The sequence below is a fragment of the Polyodon spathula genome, chromosome 17, assembly GCF_017654505.1.
Source record: "Polyodon spathula isolate WHYD16114869_AA chromosome 17, ASM1765450v1, whole genome shotgun sequence".
Taxonomy (NCBI): Eukaryota; Metazoa; Chordata; class Actinopteri; order Acipenseriformes; family Polyodontidae; genus Polyodon; species Polyodon spathula.
This window is the reverse complement of record NC_054550.1, coordinates 26,754,819-26,778,659: the sequence shown is the minus strand read 5'-3', so window position 1 is coordinate 26,778,659 and position 23,841 is coordinate 26,754,819. Positions and strand designations below refer to the sequence as shown.

At 35.0% G+C, this 23,841-nt stretch overlaps 1 protein-coding gene across 3 annotated transcripts in view; it reads left to right on the top strand.

Moving 5' to 3' along the window:
* LOC121329523 (CDAN1-interacting nuclease 1-like) overlaps positions 1-18,001 on the top strand; it is an 86,138-nt gene extending 68,137 nt beyond the window's left edge. For all 3 annotated transcript variants that reach the window (XM_041275123.1, XM_041275121.1, XM_041275122.1), the window contains one exon: positions 17,321-18,001. In XM_041275123.1, coding sequence (XP_041131057.1) covers positions 17,321-17,456 — 136 coding nt within the window. In that variant the 3' untranslated portion in view covers positions 17,457-18,001. The remainder of the gene's footprint in view (positions 1-17,320) is intronic.
* The last annotated feature ends 5,840 nt before the right edge of the window (positions 18,002-23,841 follow it).

Here is a 23,841-nt window from a genome sequence, read left to right as displayed (position 1 = left end):
GTGTATTCCATTAGTACAGTATATAGCTTATGCATAGCCAAAAAAGTAGTAGTTGTGTGTGTGTGTGTGTGTATATATATATATATATATATATATATATATATATATATATATATATATATATATATATATATATATGTATGTATATATTGGTGCCTATAGAAAGTCAACACCCCCTTTAACTTTTTTTCACATTTTGTTGTGTCAGTGCCTCAGAGTTTCATACATTTAAATGAGGATCTTTTTCCACTTATCTACACACCATACTCCATACTGTTAAGGGGGAAAAAGTTAGATATTAAAAATACAAAACTGAAAGATCATAATTGGATGAGTCTCCACCCCCCCTGAGTTAATACTTGGTGGAAGCACCTTTCAGCAATTACAGCTGTGAATCTGTTGGGATAGGTCTCTATCAACTTTGCATACCTAAATTTGGCAATATTTGACCATTCTTTATAAAACTGTTCAAGCTCTGTCAATTGCCTTCAAGTCATGCTACAAATTTTCGATTGGATTTAGGTCGGGGCTCTGACTGCGCCACTCAAGGACATTTACCTTTTTGTTCCTTAGTCACTCCGTTGTAGCTTTGGCTGTGTAATTTGGGTCGTTGTCATCCTGAAAGGTGAACTTCCGTCCCAGTTTTAGCTTTCTTGCAGAGGGCAGCAGGTTTTCCTCAAGGACTTCTCTTTACTTTGCTCCATTCATTTTCCCTTCTATCCTGACAAGTGCCCCAGTCCCTGCCGAGGAGAAACATCTCCATAACATGAAGATGCTGCCACCACCATGCTTCACACTAGAGATGGAGTTCTTTAGGTGGTGCGCTGTGTTGGGTTTGCGCCAAACATAACGCTTTGCATTTAGGCCAAAAAGTTCCATTTTAGTTTGGTCAGAGCACAAAACTTTTTGACACATGGCTACAGAATCTCCTGAGTGGTTTTTTGCATACTTCAAACTGGATTCAAGGTGGGCTTTCTAGAGTAATGGCTTCCTTCTTGTCACTCTACCATACAGGCCAGATTTGTGGAATGCTTGGTTATATTGTTGTCACATGCACACTTTGTCCAGTCTTGGTCCTAAAAGCCTGTAGCTCTTGCAAAGTTGCCATTGGCCTCTTGGTAGCCTCTCTGATCAGTCTCCACCTTGCTTTATCTTGAAATCATGTGAATCATTATAATTTAACACAGGTGGAGGCCACTTAACTTGGTGTGTGATTTTGAAGGCTATTGGTTACACATGAGCTAATTTAGGATTGCTATTACAAGGGGGGTGGACACTTATCCAACCAAGCTATTTCAGTTTTTATTTTTTATTCATTTTCAACAAATTTCTAAAAAAATTTTCACTTGGAAGTTGTGGGGTAGGATGTGTGTTCTGTCTGTTTTTCACTGTTTGTATGTATGTATAACTACTGGATAGTTTGTGCTGCATGCATGTAACTTGCATCAAATGATGCAACAGGATCAGGCATACTATACGTGGTAGAGATGAGAATATATGTAAAAAACAAAAACAAAAAAACCCATGCTTTTCCAAATAAATCATGTTTGGTCACTGCTATATATTTTGTAATCACAGGTGGCTCAAAAAAACAACTTTTTTTATTTATTTTAAAACTAATATGGAACACTTAAGAGAACTGTTTACAATTTTACAGGCTCAGGCAATGTCCATTACTTTCTGTGCAATTCTGCAAAGCAGTTCCTGTCTGGTACAAGATGCAATGGATAAATATTTCTCTCTCATGTTTCACTTGGGACTTAACCAGTTCCATTTTAGGACCTGTCCACTTTAAATTACTCTTCTAACGTACCACTACATTTGATTCTCTCTCTCTGAAGCTTAAACCCTTAGCATCCTTAAAAAAAAAAAAAAAAAAAAAAAGAATAATAACTACAAATGTAAAGAAATGAATGGTGGTCTTATATAAAAAAATCATATATATAATCATATTTTTCCATTACTGCTTTAGTAGGATATGTAAGTAACAAGGTGCAGCCAAGTTCCTTCAACCACCAAGTAAGTGCAGTAATTTCATAATTACTGCAAACCCTGGAATGTGTTATTGCATTTATCAAATGGACTATTTAAATAAATAAATAAAATACAGATCAGTCTGCTTTGATTACAACATTAGATCCAAACTATGCATGAGTAGGGGATAAAAAATATTCCTGCATTGGCATGTGATCTCTAACAACCAATCAGAGTGCTTAATTTGTCTGTGACATTTTATAACAATATGATCCACACGTGTGCAGGCTCCTTCCGTCATGACCTGCAAACAGGCAACACTGGGAACATCAGAATCCCATTATTAATAGTAGGAACAGCTTGGAAGCCAAAGTGATTTCATCCTATAGTTGTTTGAGTTGCTTTGAATCCAAACGTTGCACGGTAGGCAAAGTGCTTAAGACAGCACTTTGCTGATATAGTATGCTGTGTTGAAATACGTTATTTAGAGAGTGAACTGTCCTCTGTTAAGAGAAGAAATAAAGGGAAGTCTTAAAAAGACTCTAGTTCTTTTCAAATTGGCGTAATTGGCATGACAGTAAAAAGAATTGTGTTGCCAAAGCACATAAATGGCATAAACAACTCAAATATAGAGAAAGAGAAAACATATTTTAATACTAAAGTGTCCCTCTTCTATATTGAATAACTCCCTCCCTCTATATTAAACAGAATTCCTCCCTTCGTCCCTCTCTCTTTTCCCTCTAGTGTGACGTGTTTACTGTTTGTCCCTCAGGCTGCCAGTGCACTGAAACGAACGTGGCTGACTTTAGAGAGTTAGTGTCATTTTACTGTCTGGCAAGAATAAGCATATTAAATGTTTAGAGAAGTACAGTGGATATTGTTTAGTGACGTCTCAAGCTATGTCAAGGTCCTTATTACTTATTGAGAGTAATTGCACAAACACTGTCCCTTGTGAGGCAGAGCTTTATGAAACGTGTTACAACAGAGGAACAAAGCCAATTCTCCAGAGTCTTTTCAAGAGTTTAAGCTCTTTAAGAGTCTAGCACTGACTATGCTTTTGTGTTTTACAGTTTTCCAGTGAAAGCGGAGTGCAGTAAATAAACAGCACAGCCACATTCTGCATTGATGAAGCTTTTAGGAGGTGCTATTGTGAGATTTTATTTTTCATATTGTAATATGTAAACCATTGTCCTGAGATACCCAGAAGTCAATTAATTTCCCTGGCTGGATTCAAACCAAGGTGCCACAGATTAAGGCCTCTGTTCCATGCAAAAACATGTTCTTTTCATTTTGTGGTTCCTTGTTTCTGCTGTAAAGCCTATTGTATTTTACATGAGCTGTTTTATTAATGTTGGTAGCACAGGTGGGCATACCCCAGGCCCCCTCCTCGATCTCCAAAAAGTGCCTTTAAACTGTGAACTGCCTTTTAAACGTGTTCACCGGGACAGTTCAGGCTTTTCAACTCACAATTAAATGCATTCTGGTAAGCATAGTCCTGCTTCTCTCAAAGGAAAGAATGGTACCTGAGACAGGTAAAACGTACCAGAATGCCTTGGGTTGTGAGTTGAAAAGCCTGAACTGTCCCAGACTGTCCTGATGAACATGGAGCCATATGGTCACCTTACCAATGGGACTTTAGAACTTTTCATTTTCTGAGTCAGTGCTACAACAAAATGTTACATTCTTTAAGGCTTTTCATTATAGGTGACAGAAAATGCTTATGGTTCTACTGTCCCTTAACACTTGAAAGTTGTTTTCTCCTCTTAGAAGGTGAATTGTTTTGCAGTTCTAATATTTGTTTATTCTTCTCTCCCTGCATAGTTCTTTTGAAGAAGGAGATTTTACTAAGATTAGCATTCAGTGTTCACATTTGCAGTGACAGCTGAAAAGCCATTGCATGTTTTTATATCACTTATATTAAGAAAGAACGTGTGTGTGTGTGTGTGTGTGTGTGTGTCTGTATATATATATGAGAGAGTGCCTCATTTGATGTTTGTCTCATTTGTTCTGTTTTCTTTTAAAACTAATAATATTAACCTATTTCTTTTGCCTTAAAGAAAACAAGAATATATGGCTTATTATTGCTAAAAAAAATTATATAAATTATAAAAATCTACAGTGGTTAGATAGAAAATTTTTGTTTTCTTCATTTTTTTTGTTTTTGTTTTTGTCTTGCATCCAGAAGTGCTGTTTTCCCCATTGTGGTAGCTTATATCTTAAATTACATGTCAATAGTAACAAATTGAATAGTTCTGTATGGGGACAACCCTTTAAACAAATGTGTGCTGTATATACCAAAGTATTATTTATTTATTTATTTATTTTTTGTCCAGCCACTTGATAGCAATACACAAGTACTCTCACAGACCAATATATCAAATTGCATGTCGAATGCAGTAGTGGCATTTACTTGAATATTTGCCTGCATTGAAAAATGTGGGATTAACATCACAATCATCAACCCCAGCACTCAAACCCTGCAATTTAATAGCTTTTTAGACTTTTTTTCTAAACAGCAATTAATCTCGTTTTAGTACAATTTTGTCAATGCTGAAGTCATTCATTGAATTGCTGTTTTGTTCATATTTGGCTTCAGCTCCTCTGCATAGTCATTAAAGGCCCAATTAATGTCACCTTTAGCTGAAGAGTACTCATTTTTATTGAGAAAATGACAGTTGCCGCCATGAGTGGTGCACTGTAATATGCATTAATTGCCCTGTTACACTGGTAATTACGAGTTTTTCAAGCCTCTCGGTAAACTGTCATGCCCAGACAAGACTGCACTGAAATAGATTACTCATTAGGGAGACCTGCCCTGTTTTCCAATGGGGTGCTCAGTGTTGGCACAAAAATAATTCTGGTGCTTGAACAAATAGTTGCCAAGAGCAATTTCCTATTACAACTTCCCAGTGACGGGTTTTTCAGCCATCACTTTCGACTGGGGTCAGCAAAAGAGACAGGGTGCAAGAGAGATCTTGACTAACAGTCAGGCAGTTCTTCATGTTTCACAAATTATTTAGAACAGCCACAGCAGTTCTCACTTTCTCACATTCATGGAGTGCCTATCATTTTAAGAATTTTATGCAAAATAACATCTGAGTATTTTACAGGTTGTAATTAAACTAGTACTGCTGTATTGTTTATTTAATTCTTAATCAGTTCTTCAAACAACATTGTTATTTTAACTACATGAAAGTTCAGGGACAATATGTAGTTACAGTAGTTGGATTAGTTGAAACTGCAAATGTCTTGTTTTTGTTTTTTTTCATATCCAAACATCTCTACATGGGAAGTATAGATAATAATGAGTTATGATAGCTAATGTGTACGCTTATGCTTTTACAAATAAGAGATCTATTACATTTCTGCTAGAAACCAAATTCTGTTAGGCAACAGTCATAGCTCTACAAAACAAAACAGTAAGATGGCCTTTTTAAATTCTCAGTTATATTATAAATAACATTTTTAATATTTTCCACTTCCTTTTACCTCACTTGTCAACATTCATTTATTTTTCACAGTGTTATGCCACAATATTTTCCTCTTAATTCCCTTTTGCAGCTCAGGAAAAATCCTTTTGTTTTATCTCCCTTATAACATCTGCTTCAGGCAATCTGCTCTTTCTGTCCTTAAATTAATTTTGTCACGGCCTTTCAAATTCTCACATAGTGATGAGCTAATGAAAGGAGATAGTACAATTTGTGCTGACCAGGTAGCGACTGCCAACACACAGCTGAGCTTAGTACTGAAACAAAAAATAGAGCATTATACTACCGATTTACTCATTACTCTTGTCATTAATACAAAAAAAGTGACCTTGGTGTGTTTATCTGTTTGCATTGGTGCAGATTTATCGAATTGTTTGTGACAAGACTAATTGGGATAATTGTAGACATTAAAATTACCTGTCAGCTATATGTAACTACACTCCCTTTCTGTCTGACAACTAGTGACAACTGAGGAACCCCGTAGCATTACTTGTGATGGCTTCTCGAGTGGTAATAAGGACAATAGGGGCCCCGGCTAATTTGACATGGACAGCCTTCACAACAAGGATCTGGCTAAATGACTGTCAGAGGGGGGAAAGGCATTGAAAAACTAATGGAATCCCCCATGGTGTTCTGACAGAGAGATGAGGCAATTTGAAGAGAAATTGAAAGGGCTTCAGTTTGTCAAGTATTTAAGGCTATCAGAACAGCTAGAGGCTGAAACCTGAGAATAAATATGTGAACTGTGGCGAGTAGTTTCATATAGTCACTTACCTGGTAATGGCTGCCTACCTTTCAAAGGCTTCTACTACAGCACCATACTTCACCTTCCCTGACTCAACGCATTGCAGCCTTAATCTCTTGCATGATTTTTACACAGCAGGAGTAATGGCTAAGGTTACAAAGGAGCAGGAATGTTGGGCAACAAATTGCTGAGACAGTGATTCCTGATGAAATAAACAGAAATATGTGTTGTAAGAATGAATTTAATTTAAATTTTTCTAAATTAAAATTAATGTTTTTGTTTGTTGGGTCTGTTGAGTTATGGAAATTAGTACTATATACACTACAGCTTTTGATTATTGGTTCTTTGCTCACATGAACCTAAATGCTTTACTTCTGGGTTTAAAAAACTAACAAAATGACCATCCAAAGTGTTCAAGTAATGTTTACAAAATTACAATATTTATGTATGTATTTATTAATTTAATACCAGGTTCAATTCATTTCAACAGACCACAAGTGTACAAGACATAAATATACATTAAAAATAAACAAATAAAGCACAGCACAGTATAAAGCATCAGTGTCAAAGCATTTGACAATACATTCTCCTGATTGAATTAGTGAAATAAGAATGGTTTTAGTTTCTTCCTGAAAGGGAGAATTTTAGCAGTAAGGCAGAGTTCAACAGGCAGAGCATTCCAAATCTGTGGACCCAGGACCGGAAAAAGCACGAGCTCCAAAATGTGCTTAAAACGTGGCTGACACAGGGACATGGTGTGCGAGGACAGACTACGAATAGGATTATTTCTCAGTCAGTCAGATAGTGAGGAGGCTGCTGATAAAGTGCTTTGCGAATTAAGCACAGTAATTTGAATTGTGCACAAAGGTCAATTGGGAGCCAATGTAAATCCAGTAGAATTTGAGAAGTTGGGTCCTGACAGGATTGACCAATCAAGAGTTGAGCCGAGGCATTCTGAATGCTCTGGAGCAGTCTGGTTCTACATAGACACGGTCAGACCCACATACAGGGCGTTGCCATAGTCGAGACGAGATGTTACGAGGGCATTCGGAACAGTAGCACTGTCTCTGTCAGAGAAATGGTTTGATCTTTTTGATTGTTCTGTAGATGGAACATGCAAGTTTTTACTACTTTTATCTGAGGCTGAAATGACAGAATTGTCCAGCACAAGACTCAGACTCTTAGTCCTATTCACTAATAGGGGGAAAGTTCCATTGACAGTTACTGACAATGCCATGTGCCTCAAAATGCAATAGTTAAATGTTTAGTTTAGTATGTGTGTGAGAAATCCAACGCATGTGCTCCTTGGCGCAGAGCAACTGTCTTGCTCTTCTACGAGGTATCGACATATTGGGCAGGATTTTCAAAAGGTTGTAAATGATAGCTCCAGTGTTACTCAACAAATCGGCATGTAGCATTGATTTTTGGCATTTTCAAGTGGTCGTTAATGCCTATTTCATTATTAAATAACACAGTGTAACAAATTTTTATTTATTTTTTGTTCCTGGGTAGTAAGTGTTACTTCCTAATTGCTTATGCCTCAAAAGCATAGAAAATGGCTATTATTCCCCACAAACTTTGCTTTTGTGACCAGGACAGTGATATTTCAAAATATCACTATTTCCAATGAGAAAACGGGCGCTTTTGTGTCTTTTTATTCACATAAAGTCAGAATAAAACAACATATGAATCCAAATTAACATGTATTTATACTAAAGTAATATAAAAATGACTACAAAAGATTTAGAAGTGAGTACTTTATCGAGATTTACGATTATACTGTAAAATTACAGTATAATCGTAACACACATTTGCCTGTTTTCCCATTGGAAATAGTGATATTTTGAAATTTACCTGTCCTGGTCACAAAGGCAAAGTTTGTGGGGAATAATAGCCATTTTCTATACTTTTGAGGCATAAGCAATTAGGAAATAACACTTACTACCCAGGAACAAAAATTGTGTTACATAGTGTAATCATCCCAATGTGATTTCTGAAATTGTTAATATCTAAATGAGCAATGCTTCTTGCGACTATTTATTTTGTTTTGCGTGGGAATTTAAAAGGAAATCCGTGTTGTCATAATTTATCAGGAGTTCATTTCAAAGCATTAATGGATTGATTTAATTAACACATTTCGTTTGAAAATCACTTGCTACTAAAGCTCTTGTTACTATATCACAAGTTCCATACAATAACACTGTTTTTTGAAAATCCTGCCCAATGCCTCTGAAGGTTTGCTGGTTTAGCATACCTGCACCATACTTGTATTTCCTATGCTGTTTGCTCCTCTGTTCTAAGCTGCTCTCTCAGATAGTGGGCTATCTGGGCTAGGGTAGTCACCCGTTCATCCTGCTCAAGGTCTGGTCAACTGGTGTTATAGAAAATGTATACAGTACTGGATGAAAACTTATTCCACTTAAATATATACTCAATGTAAGTCATTTAACATCTCGTTTATAGGAGCAACCTCTATTAATTTGTTTAAAATAATCAGGAATGTCTCCATTTCTGAATTTTCTATATCGTTAGTATATTATCGGATAAACACTGGTTTGGTATCATTGCATTCATTGAATTCTTGTAACGAAGCAAGTGTAACACTAACTGAATCTAGAACGATATTTCAGGGCTCAGTAACATACCTTCTTGAGTGTGTGCTACTGGCACTTGTTGCATATATGAAAAAAAAAAACAACAGTTTGATCTATACATATTGTCAGCCACTCTGTAATGTCATTTTACTATATATCAGTACTGTCAGGAAGGAGATCATCTGTTTGTTTGGTGAAAAGGGGGTTAAATTGTCAGTTTTGACAACTCATAAAAGCTTCCCTTCATAGCAAACAAACAAAAATCAATACCAGATTGCCGGAGGAATACTATTTTCAGCTTTTGTGACCTGGGTGTCATTCACTACTTCTTTTATTACATCTAAGAGTATTTAGCTTCCAATTTGAACAGCTCACTAATTAGTTTTTCATAGGCTCAATAGGGTATTGCGAATCCAACCTATCTTTATAAGTGACACGTGTCTGCCAAGTAACCTACAACATCTTTTCCCCTCAAGCAGTCACCCCTGAAATAACTAATTGAGCATTTGTTTTTATAACACATTTTTTTAAACTATAATAAGTAATTTGCTTAGGATCATCCAAAAAAAAAACATTGACCGTGAGTTGATGGTATCTGATCACAGTTATTTAAATACCCTCGAGCAATGTTGAGTTGCTGATCCCATTGCCTTTGAAAGTAGCAGGATCTCTGGCTGGTCTGAATAAAGTTCACATGTTATTGATTTGAGCAAAGCGTTCCTGCTCATTTGTTTATCTACAATGCCAGCCTGGCACGAACAAGGTCTTGTTTGAAGTACTGGGAGTCTTTCTTTTTTACATCTTACCTACATGAAATCTGGGAGAGTCTGGGTTAGGGCAGTCGGCTGATGGAATTGAGCTTTCCCAACCTCATTTATAAGCAGACTTTATTACACAACTAAAATTGACTGGTTTAATTTCATCATTGTACCTTGATTTTTAATTCTGAAATAAAAGTACTTGCAACCATGCTTTACTTTTGGGGAGATATATAATATATATATATATATTTTTTAAGGTGAGAAATGAACTGCTTATTTTAATAATACAAACTTGTGTGTGTGATGTCATTAACTCTCAAGTGGACCGGGGGGCAAAAAAAGTCCACTAAAACAGCAGACTGGTAGTTCATTCTAGGATTGACTTTTTGTATAGTTAGTTAGTGCTGAAAACATTGTACATTCAACATTTATTTTCTGAAATTCTGCATAATGGGCACTATACAGGCATATGGACATATGTTTTCTTTTGTTTTTTTGGCCATCATTGGTCAGAATACTTCCACAAATAATACAGTCTAAATCTTAGGTCCTGTGCATTTACTTTGAAACTTGTCTCCTTAACAAGTAATGTGAATAAAACACAAAAGTCAAAACTTACCCTGTTGTTTATTTGTTCTTAATGATATGTGCATTTAGTGAAGTATTCTTTGAGCCTATGAAACACTTGATACATCACTGCTGAGGCACATAGACTGTATTATATTACAGTAAAAACTATTGTTGATTAAAGATAGGGTTAAGAAAGAACTTGCAAAAAATTGAAAACATATTGGTGGACAGGGTTAAAGACAGGATTAGTGTAGGTTTCACAAAGGTAGAGTAAAGAGAAATTGTAGGCAGTTTATGAGGATTTGGTTTTGTCCCTTGAGGTTCAGTAATTATTGGAAAGGCTGCTGCTAGAGCACAATAACAGGGTAAGGGACCTTGTATCCCCCCGATACCATGCTGCCAGCCTAGATCAGTCCCAAGGCCAGCATCACCAACGCTAGATCATTTTACAGATTACCAGTTCTAGAGATGATGGTTATTTGTCATCCTGAGAGCAGTGAACTGTATAAGACTTTTTGAACCAAATTGATGTTTTCATGCACAGATGCTGAAAGGATGTTAGCATTCCCTTTTTCTAACAGTGTACCAGATTAGTATTTGAGGAACTAAAAACAAACATACACACACACACACAGACCTTTCTATTTGCTGTTACAGAATTTACTGGAGGCTAAAAGACATTCATAGTTAAAACATCTACAATATACTTTAGGTTTGGTTTCTTACCAACACCCAAGCAAAAGGATACCAGTTATGTAATATTTTAAGGATATGAAATAATATGATATTGTTTGAAAACATTTGTTTCTTGTGCCCTTTTGCATTATAAAAAGGGTGAGGCTGGTACCTTAACCCATAACTATATAGCGTTCAATACTGGTAAATGCAAATATTACCAAAAGAAACTAAAATACAATGAATACGTCTTTCTCAGTGATTAAAGACATGAGAGAGGATGAAGCCTTACGTTACAGGCAGTGGCTGACATGCTGCCCTCATTTATGTGTGACAATAACAAGAGCATGAACAATATACCATATCATGGACAATTTCAAACCAGGATTGCATATTTTGATTTTTTTGTTTCTTTAATTGAATACACCAGTCATAATATCCATTATTTTTGGGTACTTCATGTAGGTTACTTACCTTTGTTGCCTTTGAACCTTAATATCAAACATGACTGTTTCATAACTGTCATGTCTTATTAGGTAGCTGTTACATCCTGGTTTGTCTATATAAAACACCACATTATACACAGTAATTATCTTTGGGGCACAGAAAAAAAAAATGTAAAATTTAAATTGTGCCATTTAATGTTGTAAAATCACACACAATTTTCAGTGCCTGCTTTTCAAGATATTTCAGATGTCATATTGCAGATATTTTAAGAGTGCAGATTTTGGTTCTTCACCTATAACTAAAGGTTTAGATTGTTATAGTTAAGATTTAATTCATTTTGCAGAATAAATGAAGTTAAATCAGAAAATTCCATATATTCAGTTATCAGGAGAAGCAAAGTAGGCATTGATTGGATATATCCTGCCAATATCCCTATAGTGATAAATGGAAGAATTAGATAATGAGGTTTAACCATTTACGTGATTAGCAGGGTGCCAGAGGAGATAAAGGCTTCCCTGCAATATTTTAAAGTGCCTATCAATAAATGAAAATTACCAGTCTGTGTTTAGCATACCATTTCAATAGACAGTACCCCAAAGGCTTACATCATCAGTTAAATTACCTTAATATATGACTGGTTGTCTTCAATAAGGTATCTAGTCATCTTGCAAAGGGCAGGTCAAGTCTCCTGGGGTCTCTGATGTTTTGTATAAGGAAACTTTAATCCTCTTTTAATCTCTGCACAAGCTGTATTGAGTGTTTTTTGCTTCCAGTTGCAAATACCCAATGTCACATTTTGAGAACTAACTTGAACATGTACTTATCTTGTGTATATAAACAAAAGGGTGAATCATTTATAATAGAACAAAAGACACAGCTGCTGAAACCAACATGTCTGTGAGCTCAGTGCATGGTAAAAAGTGCTCACACAAAGTGCAAAGGTGTTTCTTCTTGCAGACTTTAAAAGTTTTTTTGTAAGATATAGACACTGGGAAAATGATGATGCAAAGTAGCATGTTGGTCAGAAATGTCCGTTGTTTTGATCTTCGTTTATTCCTTTACACTGACATTATTAATAAGACTACTACGTTCTTGGCGTGCTCTCGTTAAAATCCATTCTGCTAGGCCTATCATGTCTCACTATAGCTACCCTTTGCGTGCCCTTTGGCGGAATCAGTTTCTAAATATCCTGTTTATGATCCCTTTTCTGGCACTTTTTATTTGCCTGCCAAGAACTGTAGCCAGATGCAGAGAAGAAGGGGCTTGTAAAACTTGCATGACACTCACAGATTTTGCAGATATCGTCTTGCACTGGCCTTGAAATGGCCTTCCATTTCAAACCCTAAAAATAAACACCTATTAATCACCAAATGGCAACATTCGCTGACCAGAGCTTTGACTGCTGAGACCCCAACCTAACCTTCCTCAATAGCTTGTCTCATAGTCTGTCACCCAGGATAAGAAACAGTTTGCAGCCAGACATTCTTTAAAAAAAAAAAAAAAAAAAGACGACAGTCGCAAGTTAAACTAAATGTTTAAAATAACCTTACCAACGCCCCTTACAGCTGATGTATAGCTCAGTTTCTCAGGAATTAAACAATAAGGTATTTGTCAGCAGTCTTCGGAACAACACAAGAGATTGCTTAGTGCCTTCAAAATGTGCAGTAAATGGTACTCGGCTAAGAGCAGCATTCCTTTTGCAAGGACACTGTAAATTGACATTTTCTTGGTGTCAGTTGTTCTCTCTGGTACAAGTTTACTCTCCTAAAATGTGTAATTTTAGTCTATGCGTACAACAAAGTGGACTATTGGGTAGTCATTTTTTTACCAGGATGTAATTTATTTAACATTTTTAAAACATGGCCTGGAATGACCAGCTTCCTTATCCAAATGGTCAAGAAACAGTTTTAAGTTCTTTGATCCCTGAATTCAGGAAACAGGTAGAACAATTGAACCTCTATTTTGAGTAAAATATGTATGTTACATAGACTTTGTTTTGTTATTTACATTTTGTACAAGGGTAAAACAAATGTCAGTCATTTTTTAATTTAAATTAAACTATTTCCTCTAGAAAAAAATGTCACATCTAGAATTGTTGTCCTACACAATTTTGTTTTTAAGCTGTAACAAGTTGACTATGAATTAAGTTTGTAAAGATATATTACCCCACATAACAACCACATTTGTACAGTGCATTGGTTACATTTTGTTATCTTTTAATCCACACCAAAATGTCTCAAAACAGCATCAGTCCGTCTCAAGCATTGTGCTTTCAGATTCTTGGCTGCATAGTGTGTTCTATCCCATATTATCCATGTGTACAAATTCCTAGTTTGTTTTGTGGGACCGGTCACGGAATTATGAAAATATGACAGAATATTAGGATAGAGGCATTTCATCAGTGAAATCAATATGAATTAATTTTCAAAAGACATTATTATTATTATTATTATTATTATTATTATTATTATTATTATTATTATTACTACAATTTGAAACTCTTGTCCCAGGAGTGATACATCTCTTCATGGATTAGGGTTACAATCAAATAATAAGAAAATAGAAAGTGTTTTGCCAAATATCTTTACGAGACAGGAGCCCTGAATAACTACAAATAAACCGTGGTGGCAGAGATGATTGATTCATCTCTCTTATAAATCAAAAGGTCTCACAGGGGTCTCCAAAAATGTAACCCTTTGAACAATGATCTCAGAGTTAATCCAAACCAACAGTGTAAGAAGAGCCAGGTACTTTTAAAAGACTTTTATTACAGCATTAATATATTTTTATTGCTTTATTTTTAACCGATTTTATGTATATTGTCAAATCAATATAATAAATAAATGGTAATAATAATAGTAAAGAACAGGTCTTGATATAGCGAAATGATCAGCTAATCTGTGATTACATGCCACAGTCAAAAAGAAAACAGTTTAAAACATGTAATATATTTATAATATGAAGCTTTTTTTTTTTTTAAATCCATTAAATAGACAAGGAACTGTTATCAGGATAGGCGACACTTGTGAAACCTGTAATTTGTAATTTAATTATGCTGCGATTTTGTGAGGCTCTATGAGACTTAATAGCAGCTTGTTATCCAAATACCTACTTTTTGTTAATAGCAGCTTGTTATCCAAATACCTACTTTTTGTTTTGTACTTGGTGATGTGCTATCATTAAGCTGCCGTATAACACCAAGCACCTGTTCTCAACAACAAAAAAGTTGTACAATTTGTAAGCGGTTATTAAATGTAGTGATTATAGATGCAGCTTTATTGTGATTTAGAACCAGTGCACTTTACATTGTCTTCAGTCAATCTGCTGTTTGCAAGGTAATCATTTGCATATTTTAACTTTAGAACTTTGCAGTTCCAAAGTTTACAGTTTCAATTTGCAGTATATTTTTAGGTATCTTGTCCACCTGTTTGTAGAATATGTGCAGGAGTTTTTTTGTCTTTTTTTTTTTTTTTTTTTTTTTTTTTTTTTTTAAAACAACTATACAATAGCACCACTACTTGGTGGTCCATTGTGTTTTTGAGTACAAATATTTATAACCATTTTTACAAAAATGTAATTTCCATACTCTATACTGGTAAAGTAATAGGTGTATAATATCTGCTAAATTCTGACAGTAAATATTATACTTTAAAACTATTAAGGAATTGTAATGAATTCTATACCTTCCTCCAGCAGATGAGATGTTAAATCAATGTACTATTGTAAGTGACTGCATATAATGCGTAGTTCACAGCTTACCTCTGTAAATCGCTTTGTGATGATGTTCCACTATGAAAGGTCTATATAAAAATAAATATTATTATTATTATTATTATTATTATTATTATTATTATTATTATTATTATTATTATTATTATTCCCTGCCAATTTGTAAAATAAAATGGTTGTATTTACATGTAGATGAATATAATGATTTACTTGTCTTTATATGTGTGCAGTCTGTTTTTATGCAAGGTATCAGAAGTCTTTTAACCCTTATTCTTTCATATTGACACGTGGTTTTCATTTTCTGCACAAAATATAAAATAATAATGCAATTTAGATACTTGTTAAACGCTAACTGTTTGAAAAGGTTTCTAACCCAGATGTTATGGAGATTGCCATATCTGTAAAATATATTCATGTATATAAGCAAAAGAAAAGGGTCTGCCCCCCCACCCCCAAGTTATCTTATCTAAACGTTTAGATTCTGTTTCCATAACATTCCCATAAAAAGCATAGTGCTAGTTCCAGTCCCAGCATTAAATACGAGGAAAAAAATTTTCTTGCAGCAACAATTCTAAACGTTCATTGCTCAGCTATGTGTGACTTTAGAGTGAACTTGTAGGGTATCTGTCAACCTTCTCTGGGTTGTTAGTTTTGGCATGTTTGCTAAAAAGATACAGTACTGTAAATCACTGATTGTAAAAAGTATTGCAGGCACACAGTTGTGTATAACAATTGTATTCTTGGCTGAAATTAAAAGTGTAATTGTCTTACTACTGCAAAGTTTGTAATTTGTGTTTTCAGTATATGTTTCTCACAGCAGAACACCGCAAGTTAAGCTGCATGTGAGGCTGATGTTGAAAACATATTGCTGTGTTTTTGAGATGAGTTGTGTTTTTTTTTTGTTTTTTTTTTTTATGTGATTGATTGTCATTACTTCTTTATGAACTCAGCCTGAAGGTCTGAACTTCCTGATGAGTTATATAGTCCACAGGGCTACTTCCTGAGCGGGTCTGGTGGGATCAAGCCACTCTATTTAATGTCTGAGGACCTCATGTTGCAATGCTGATATTATTTAAATGTTTATTTTTTCCTTTGAAAGTTGGGCCTGTTGTTGATCCAGAATCAAAGTATATAAAATTGAAAATTGAGCTAACCTTTGATGACGTGCCTGAGGCCTCAACAATATTCCTACGCACCACACAGAGGAAATAAAACATAGAAGTCTTCTTTTTAAGCAACTACCCCCAGTGGAAGAATTCCTATATGCAGCACAGATGAAGCAGAAATGCATGTACCATATCTGCATTGGCATATAATCACAGTAATACCCACCACATCCTGAATTGCACCTTCTATTAAGTTTCCTGATACCCTTATTGTTACAGAAACTGAAACAGATCACCATCCTTGCATGGTGGGAATAGAGCCATGAGTCACTTTTCACTGTTGTACAGCAGTGGAAAAATGAAAATATATGTGTAATCTGAAACTTAAGCTCAAACCAGTTTATTTTAATGTATGTGGAAAGTTTTCTCCAACTTCTTGCTGAACTATACTGCTCAATATGGTACTATTCTAAGCTTGATTGTCAAGAGAATTTTATATTGAAAGGAAAATCAGCATGCCTTTATGGCGTACCTGATATAAATCCAATTTAAAAACTGAAATGAAAATTAAACACAGCAAACTGAGAAAGGTGAAATTGATAATGAATGTAATATACTTTGTTTTAAGAGAAAAAGAAAGATTATTTCTTTAATTAAAAATAAATAAATTAACACATGTGTTGCATTTAAATGCATTGCATATATATGTTTTACTGTATTTTGTATTTCGTATATAGAATGTGTTTCAGGAAGGTTGAAGTTAAAATACCAAAATACTTCAGCAAAGAGGGGGGGGGGGGGGGGGGCTTCCATATCTTTTGGCAAGCATGTTGAAGGATTACTATTTATTACTGTTTGTTCTTGGATATTAAAAACAGCCAAGTGATTTTGTCCAGTTGGATAGCCCTAGTTTAATTTGCAATTCATCTAAAAAGAACAGTAAAGCCAAAAGAGGTATTAGAATATTCTTGTTAAAATAGTTATTTTTTTTTTTTTTTTTTTAAAACTAAGGTGGAAATTTATAGTGACAATAACATTTTCAAAATGCAACACGGTGGATATTAAACAAACTAATTTGCAGGTGAAAAAACACCAGTAAACTATTTTGTTACACGTCAACATTACTGTTTGAGTTTCTTATCAGGTAATTACCACAACCATGTAAATCTGTGTAATGCTCACTGAAGTAAAAATACAGTGTATCTGAATAATCTATTTCTTTATCTTGCAGGTTTGGTCCTGGATTAGTTATCTACTGGCATGGATTTATAGAGGAGCTCGACTGTCATCGTGAACGTGGCATCCTACTTAAAGACTGCTTCCCCTTAGACATTGTAACTTTATGCCACAGCTCGAGCCAGAGTTAGTGGTGGGAGAGGAGAAGGAGAGAGGGTAAATCCGGAAGCAATTTTACTTTCCTGCAGTGCAAACTACTGGCAAACATCTGCCCTGAACTTCAGATGAACTCCTGCTGTTCAGGGTCATACTAATACCTCTTTATAAAAACATACTCTGAGTTTCTGTTTAACTTCAATCCCATGCTTGTGCGAGCAGCCAAAACTGACAGACACATCCCACTCATTATCACCAGCTCTGTCTTTGTCAAACAGTTTAGATAGCAATAATCTTTCTTCCCTCTGAATTTTTTAAAGCAACGCAAATTAATAGGTGTGACTTTTTAAAGACATGGATAATTTAAAAAAAAATGCTAAATAAATGTTTTATTGTTTTTTTCATTTCAGCTCAATGTAACTACTGTGGTATATTATAGTAATCGTATTTCCGTCTCTGCTCTTTGTTTGAGAGATACACACATTGTAGTTTTTTAAGGTGTTAAAGCATGTTTTAACTGCCCAAGCTGAAACTTCACAGGGCTATTTTTATTAATAAAATATCTGTATTAGATGTTAAAGCTGAGTGAGTTTGTATAGCATTTATTGAAATTAAATGATAAAGAGTTGGTCTTGTCAGTACTTTTTTTGTGGTTATTTCTATGTGTTCCTTTACTTCTACAGAGGCGTCGTTAAAATTGGTTTTCCATTCAGATGCCTGTTCACGCATCAAGTATTTATGTTACTTTGTAAGACATTCCAACAATTCCACATAGCAAAATCTTTCAGCTCTTAAAAATGTTTTGACATTGCAGTTAATATTGAGGAACCCAATCCAACAAGTTGTTTGAATTGCTTCTTTTTTTATTTTCTGGCTAGTTAGAAAGCTGTACAATTGTACTGAGAAAGTAACAAATGTGTCATATGTAGGCTTTAAATTGCATGACACTCTCTATGAAGTTTTGATTGTTGCAGTCAGCAGTCAGCACTCCAGATAAGGTTTTCAGTCTGGGAGTAGTAGAATTTATTTTCGGGGGTAAAATGCGACATTACCTTGACGTCATGAGTATTGATAAATACTGTACAGTCTTTAATGGTAGTTAGAGGTAGACATTTAAGAAAGAGCCTTCCATTTTAACTGCAATGTTACTTTCAACTGTCCAACCATGTGTGTGTTCTGCAAGGTTCTTTATTGACTCAGCGCATTTTTTTTTTTTCGAGGTATCACACTGACTCTGCAAATTAATTACAATAATTCTTAAACTCAGTGGACATGTTACAACTTCAATATAAAACCAGACAGATAAATAAAATAAGGACATTCATTTTATTTAATATTATAGGCACCTTTTTTTTGCGGTTGCCTCTGACAGTGGTTCTAGTTGGATTTGTATCTGGACTGGGGTGTTTACACTTCAACCTGTGCAACTTTGAATTTTTCTTATTCTTACTGTGATTGGCTGCAACAACAAAGGGGTAGCCAGAGATCGGACAATGCTTTTTGGGTTGTTTTTTCTTGTGTACAGTTTCCTAGTAACTGAAGACATTGTATTCTGGGAGATGTAGTAGTTAGTGGAAGAGGATGCAGATTTTGCTATACATGTTTCTACGCATTAAGTTTAAATTTAGTGCATGTTTCTGGTTTTTAAATACTTAAAAATGTCAGTTTTCTTCAATCTTGTACTGCTTGGACCTGTAACTATATAGCCGTGTCTATTTTTATGAGGTGGTCTCTGGTGAGTGCTAATGGAATAAACATTGCCAAGCCAGAGAAGTGTGCATAAAATTGAATGATGCATTCAGTGGCATATATAGACTTGTTATAGAGTTCTTCATAAAAAAAAATACCTTTGCAGAAAAGATTTAAAAAAAAAAACATTTATACATGTGCTTAGTCCATTTATGATAACCTCTGTAAATGGCATTGTGTGTTCATTAAAATAAGAGCTCTATAAATTGAGTTCTTGTTAGTAAAATGTATAATTTTCAGTGTCTCGGCAGTGAAACAAACGTCAATAGTCCATAGGTAGTGGCAAAAAAAAAAACAAAGGAAAGCGAAGATGGTTACATTTTGGATTTGCATCCAGGTTCTAATGATGTGATGTTATTTTAACACTTGGATTTGTGCACTAATCTTGGAAAATTATCATGTTTTTGTCTACAAGTGCTTCTGATGGAAGGTTTTAACACTAGTTATCTGTTGCATGCTTTGTTACCATTAAATCTTTACCCTTTTTGACCACTGATAGTTTTGTTTCTGTGATGGGAGACCCTCCTAGGCAGGGTACAAAAAGGTCAGAGATAGCATGTGCTTTCCTCGGGATGCCCTCCCAGACTGTTATAAAAACCACCCTCTAGTGAATAGTAAATATGACTTCATGGCTTATTAAAATGCATGCACAACATTTTGTACCATTTCATGGTCAGAAAAAGTTTAGAGGGGGAAAATGTAATTATGAATAAAACGGTAAACCGCAGATTCAGTTCCTCTTGTGTTTTTAGCTTTCCTGCTATTGTTTCAAAGATGGCTGTTAGACAAAGAGCTCAGGTCAGCTACAATAAATTAGTTTCAGCACGCAATGTGAAAGAAATAAATCTATTTTAGAATAAGATCAAAGGATTCCTGATACAGGAGTTTCCACCCCATTAAAAGTAGTATAATAACAAATTGTTTTAATACAATTTTCATTTGCTCTAGTATAGCTTATGTTTTGCTAATTACAGATTTGTCTGCATTGTTCTTGCCTCCTCCTGTATATATTGGTTTTACTGTGAATGGTCCATATGGTGAAACCTAAACCCTTTTAGTGGTACAGGTCCTCCTCAAGACCTTGTTTGCTATTTAAATATTCTGTACTTGCCACATTGTACAACCCATATCAATATAGTTAAATTATTTTATGGTACATACAATTATTCTGCTTTATACAATTATTTCTGTAGAATTGCACTTTGCATTTTAAAGTAAGCTTGGAAGTACAAAAGTTAATGGATTAGTTCACTGACATTGCATTAAGGAACTGCTTAAAAGGGCCATGGGATTGTAACCCACTATATTCCTTCTCTGTCTTTTTTAATTACATGTGGAAAGGTATTTTTTGGGCAGATCTTTAAAAACCTTTGCTAAATGTGCTTAAGTGCCAGTTCTAAACCAAGTTCCATTTAGCTTCAATGTTGATGTGTAACTGTTTAACTTTATTTTGAGATGAACATGGGTACTAAAATGTCACTCACTATTTAAGTCTCTTACCAAAGTGGTTTAGTATTACAATTGATTCTTATCACGTGATACCGGTGTATTATAATTTCTCTTTAACAAATTAAAAAAAAAACAGAAACAAGATTTATATTTGTTCTAATAAGTTAACAGTCAAATATAGTGAATATAGTTCTCACAATAGGTATACGTATCCCAGTTCTGCTAGGTGGGTTTAAAATTAGGAAGCAGGAGAGTTTCTTAATCCTCATCTTGCAGTCTTTGTAATAGACTAAGATGATGCTAGCCAAAATGCAGCTAATTTATTTTCAGAGCACAAGTGCCAACAACAAATCTGGGCATCAGGAGGCATTTAGCTGCTGGTCTTGCTCACTGTTCCTGTAGAGTGAAGTACGGTTCTCCAACAGGAGTTACGCCTTTCGAAGCCAAAGAAGTTTTAAGATGCAGCAAATTGCAGTGTTGGTAATGTACTTTTTTTTCAACATTATAGTAAACTATTATGTTAAATACTTTTAGGTGCTTTATACTTTGAAATTGATCAAATAAAGACATGCTGAAGCAACTAAAAGTAAGCATCTTTATTAAAAGGTTCAGTTAAACAATAAAATAGTTATTGTAGTGTTTATTTAAAAAGGGGGCAGCTCTGGATGATGGGCAGGTGATGTGTGCCTGCTAAGTGATGACAGTAAGCTCAGTTGGAGAATGAAGTATACTGAAGATTGATTATGTTTCGGTGTTGTTTCTAGCACTGCAGTGATACCAGAGCGAACAAGCTTCCCTAAGAGTAATGACCGTGGCGTTCTGTAGATCTCTTTCATGTGGAACAAAGCATTATTTCTTATAAAATAGAAATGACCAAAGTAAAATAATAATGAGAGTGGTAGTAGTAGTCAGATTAATCTGAACTGGCGACTAATCTAAAAACTGTGTGTCTAAATGTTAGATTTGGAATGCTGGAATTCTGTGTGATCACAGACTCTGATTATCACAAAAGGTAGAATTATGTAGTTCCAAATTAGTGCTTGTCTATGTTTGAGAAACCTGGTGATTTATTTATTTATTTATTTTATTTTATTTTTCCAGTATCTGCACTGGTTTAATTTTCAATGCCCCCCCCCCCCCCCCCCCCAAGTCTGAAGAAAAAACAAGATTTCGACTTACTTGAATTAAATTCTTTTTTTCAACTTTTGTAACTTGGTTATTTTTTTTTTCTCCTTTTCAGAAACAATGGTTCTAATGACACTTGGGAGTTATTACCTTTGAGAATTTCCACTGTTCTATCTTATCGATTTGAGTACTACTTGGCTCAGAGACAATGCAACAAACTTAAACGCTTTGTTTAGATCTTTTCCATTCCTAATCAAAAGCATTACAAAGTTGTTTGGCTGTGTTTATTATTATTATTTGTTTATTTTTATTTATGATTGATGTAGTATTTCCTATTAGCTGGCTAATGTGCAGTAAACCAAAAGGTCAGCTTGTGAGTGCCATTTGGACTTCAGCAGGCATGACCTAGTTTTCAAGTGTTGTCATTGCAGAGCAAGGAGCCATCCTAAATCTGCACCATGCATGCCTGTAGCAGTTGAGAGCAGGATGACGTTCTAAAGACACGAATAAAAATATGAGTTTGGAAAATGTGATTCTTTAGCTGGAGTGGTAACAGAAAACGTGATCTCGGAAAAACACTGACCCAGCACACCCTCTCTGTTGATTGTGAGAGGATTCTCTCTTCTGATGAGAGCTGTCAGATACTTATTAGTATGGGTGTTTTAGCCTTTGAGTAGAAATAAAGGCAAACTGAAACCCAATTCTTAAACAGCGGCAAAATGGCATCAGGGCCACTAATGCTTCTGTTGCAAGTCAGTTCATCACTTCAGGCGAATCAATCCTCTCATTCATAAATATTCCGATTTGTCAAAACAACCTCAATGATCATTTATCACAATGCAATAAATCCTGGAAAGAAATCATAACAAAGATGACTCCTGATTATGTATATCCCTGTCTAGTTTTAGATATGTTTCAAATGTCAGATGTGATTGGTTATTTCATTAATCTGTTGCCATGAGCAACATAATATTTTGTGTTGGAAATATTCAAGTCTGTAATGGGCCAGTAGAAGAGTACTTAGTTATTTCAGCTTCTTTGTGAACATTCATGGACCTCAATATGGTAAGCAATTAACTGTTTTGCTTCAAGCATTTGCTTCTGCTGGTTGTTGCTTATTTATTTTGTGATGGGTGCGATATGTTTCTTCACACAATCCTTGTCTTTAATACAAGCACTGCAAGCACAAGACATTATTTAACAAATATATTCAAATTGTAAGCATGTCTAAAATGGTTTTAGTTCCCTGTTGTTTTTTATTTGCACTCTACACAGGATACAAGATGATAATAACAATAGTGATAATATAATCTCAAAGCAACAACAAAAAAATGCTGCCTGTTAAACAGATTGCATAAAATGAATCTCATAAAATGTTAGCAGTTGTCTAAAATTAAACACATACATCAACATGTCATTTCAGATTTCAAACAGGAATTGTATGTTGCAATGTCATGAGATATACAATATGTTGATTAACCATTGACTTGTGTTACCATGCACCGCTCAACAATTTTACAACACTGTAAAACAATGTGTCATGTGACCTCACGGTTTTATTTTTATTAGGTGTGGTGTTAAAGGAAGTTTACATGACTTGTGTTGCTATTTGGGCGAGCAGTTCCAGTCAGTTGAATGGAATTCAGCAAATCGGCACCATCTAATTTTGATTTGACTTGCTAATCGAAAGCTACTATACCCTCTAACGTTTTGTTGAATCTAATTAGTTGCGTCCGACTTGATGGGAGGGTGCATTCCAACTAGCTTCCAGTTCTAGCGAAAGCATTCAGCTGGAGCTGCTCAGAAAACCCACTGAGAGTCACTTGACAAAATGGAAAAAAAAATGTTTTATACTAGTTTCTTTATTCATGTATGTATTACTTATCACTGATAAAAAGCGAACAAAATGGAATGAACTTGATGTGCTGCGTTATTTCAAGCCCGTGCCATGTTGACATGTAATAATGGCTCATGGTATATGTGGTGGTGTATAGGTGGCATATTTCCTGTGTTTTAAAGTTTAATAAAAGGTGTCTTAAAAGGCCTCCCCCAGTCAGCTACTATTGGACGGCTACAGATCTGTAAACTAAAAGGAGG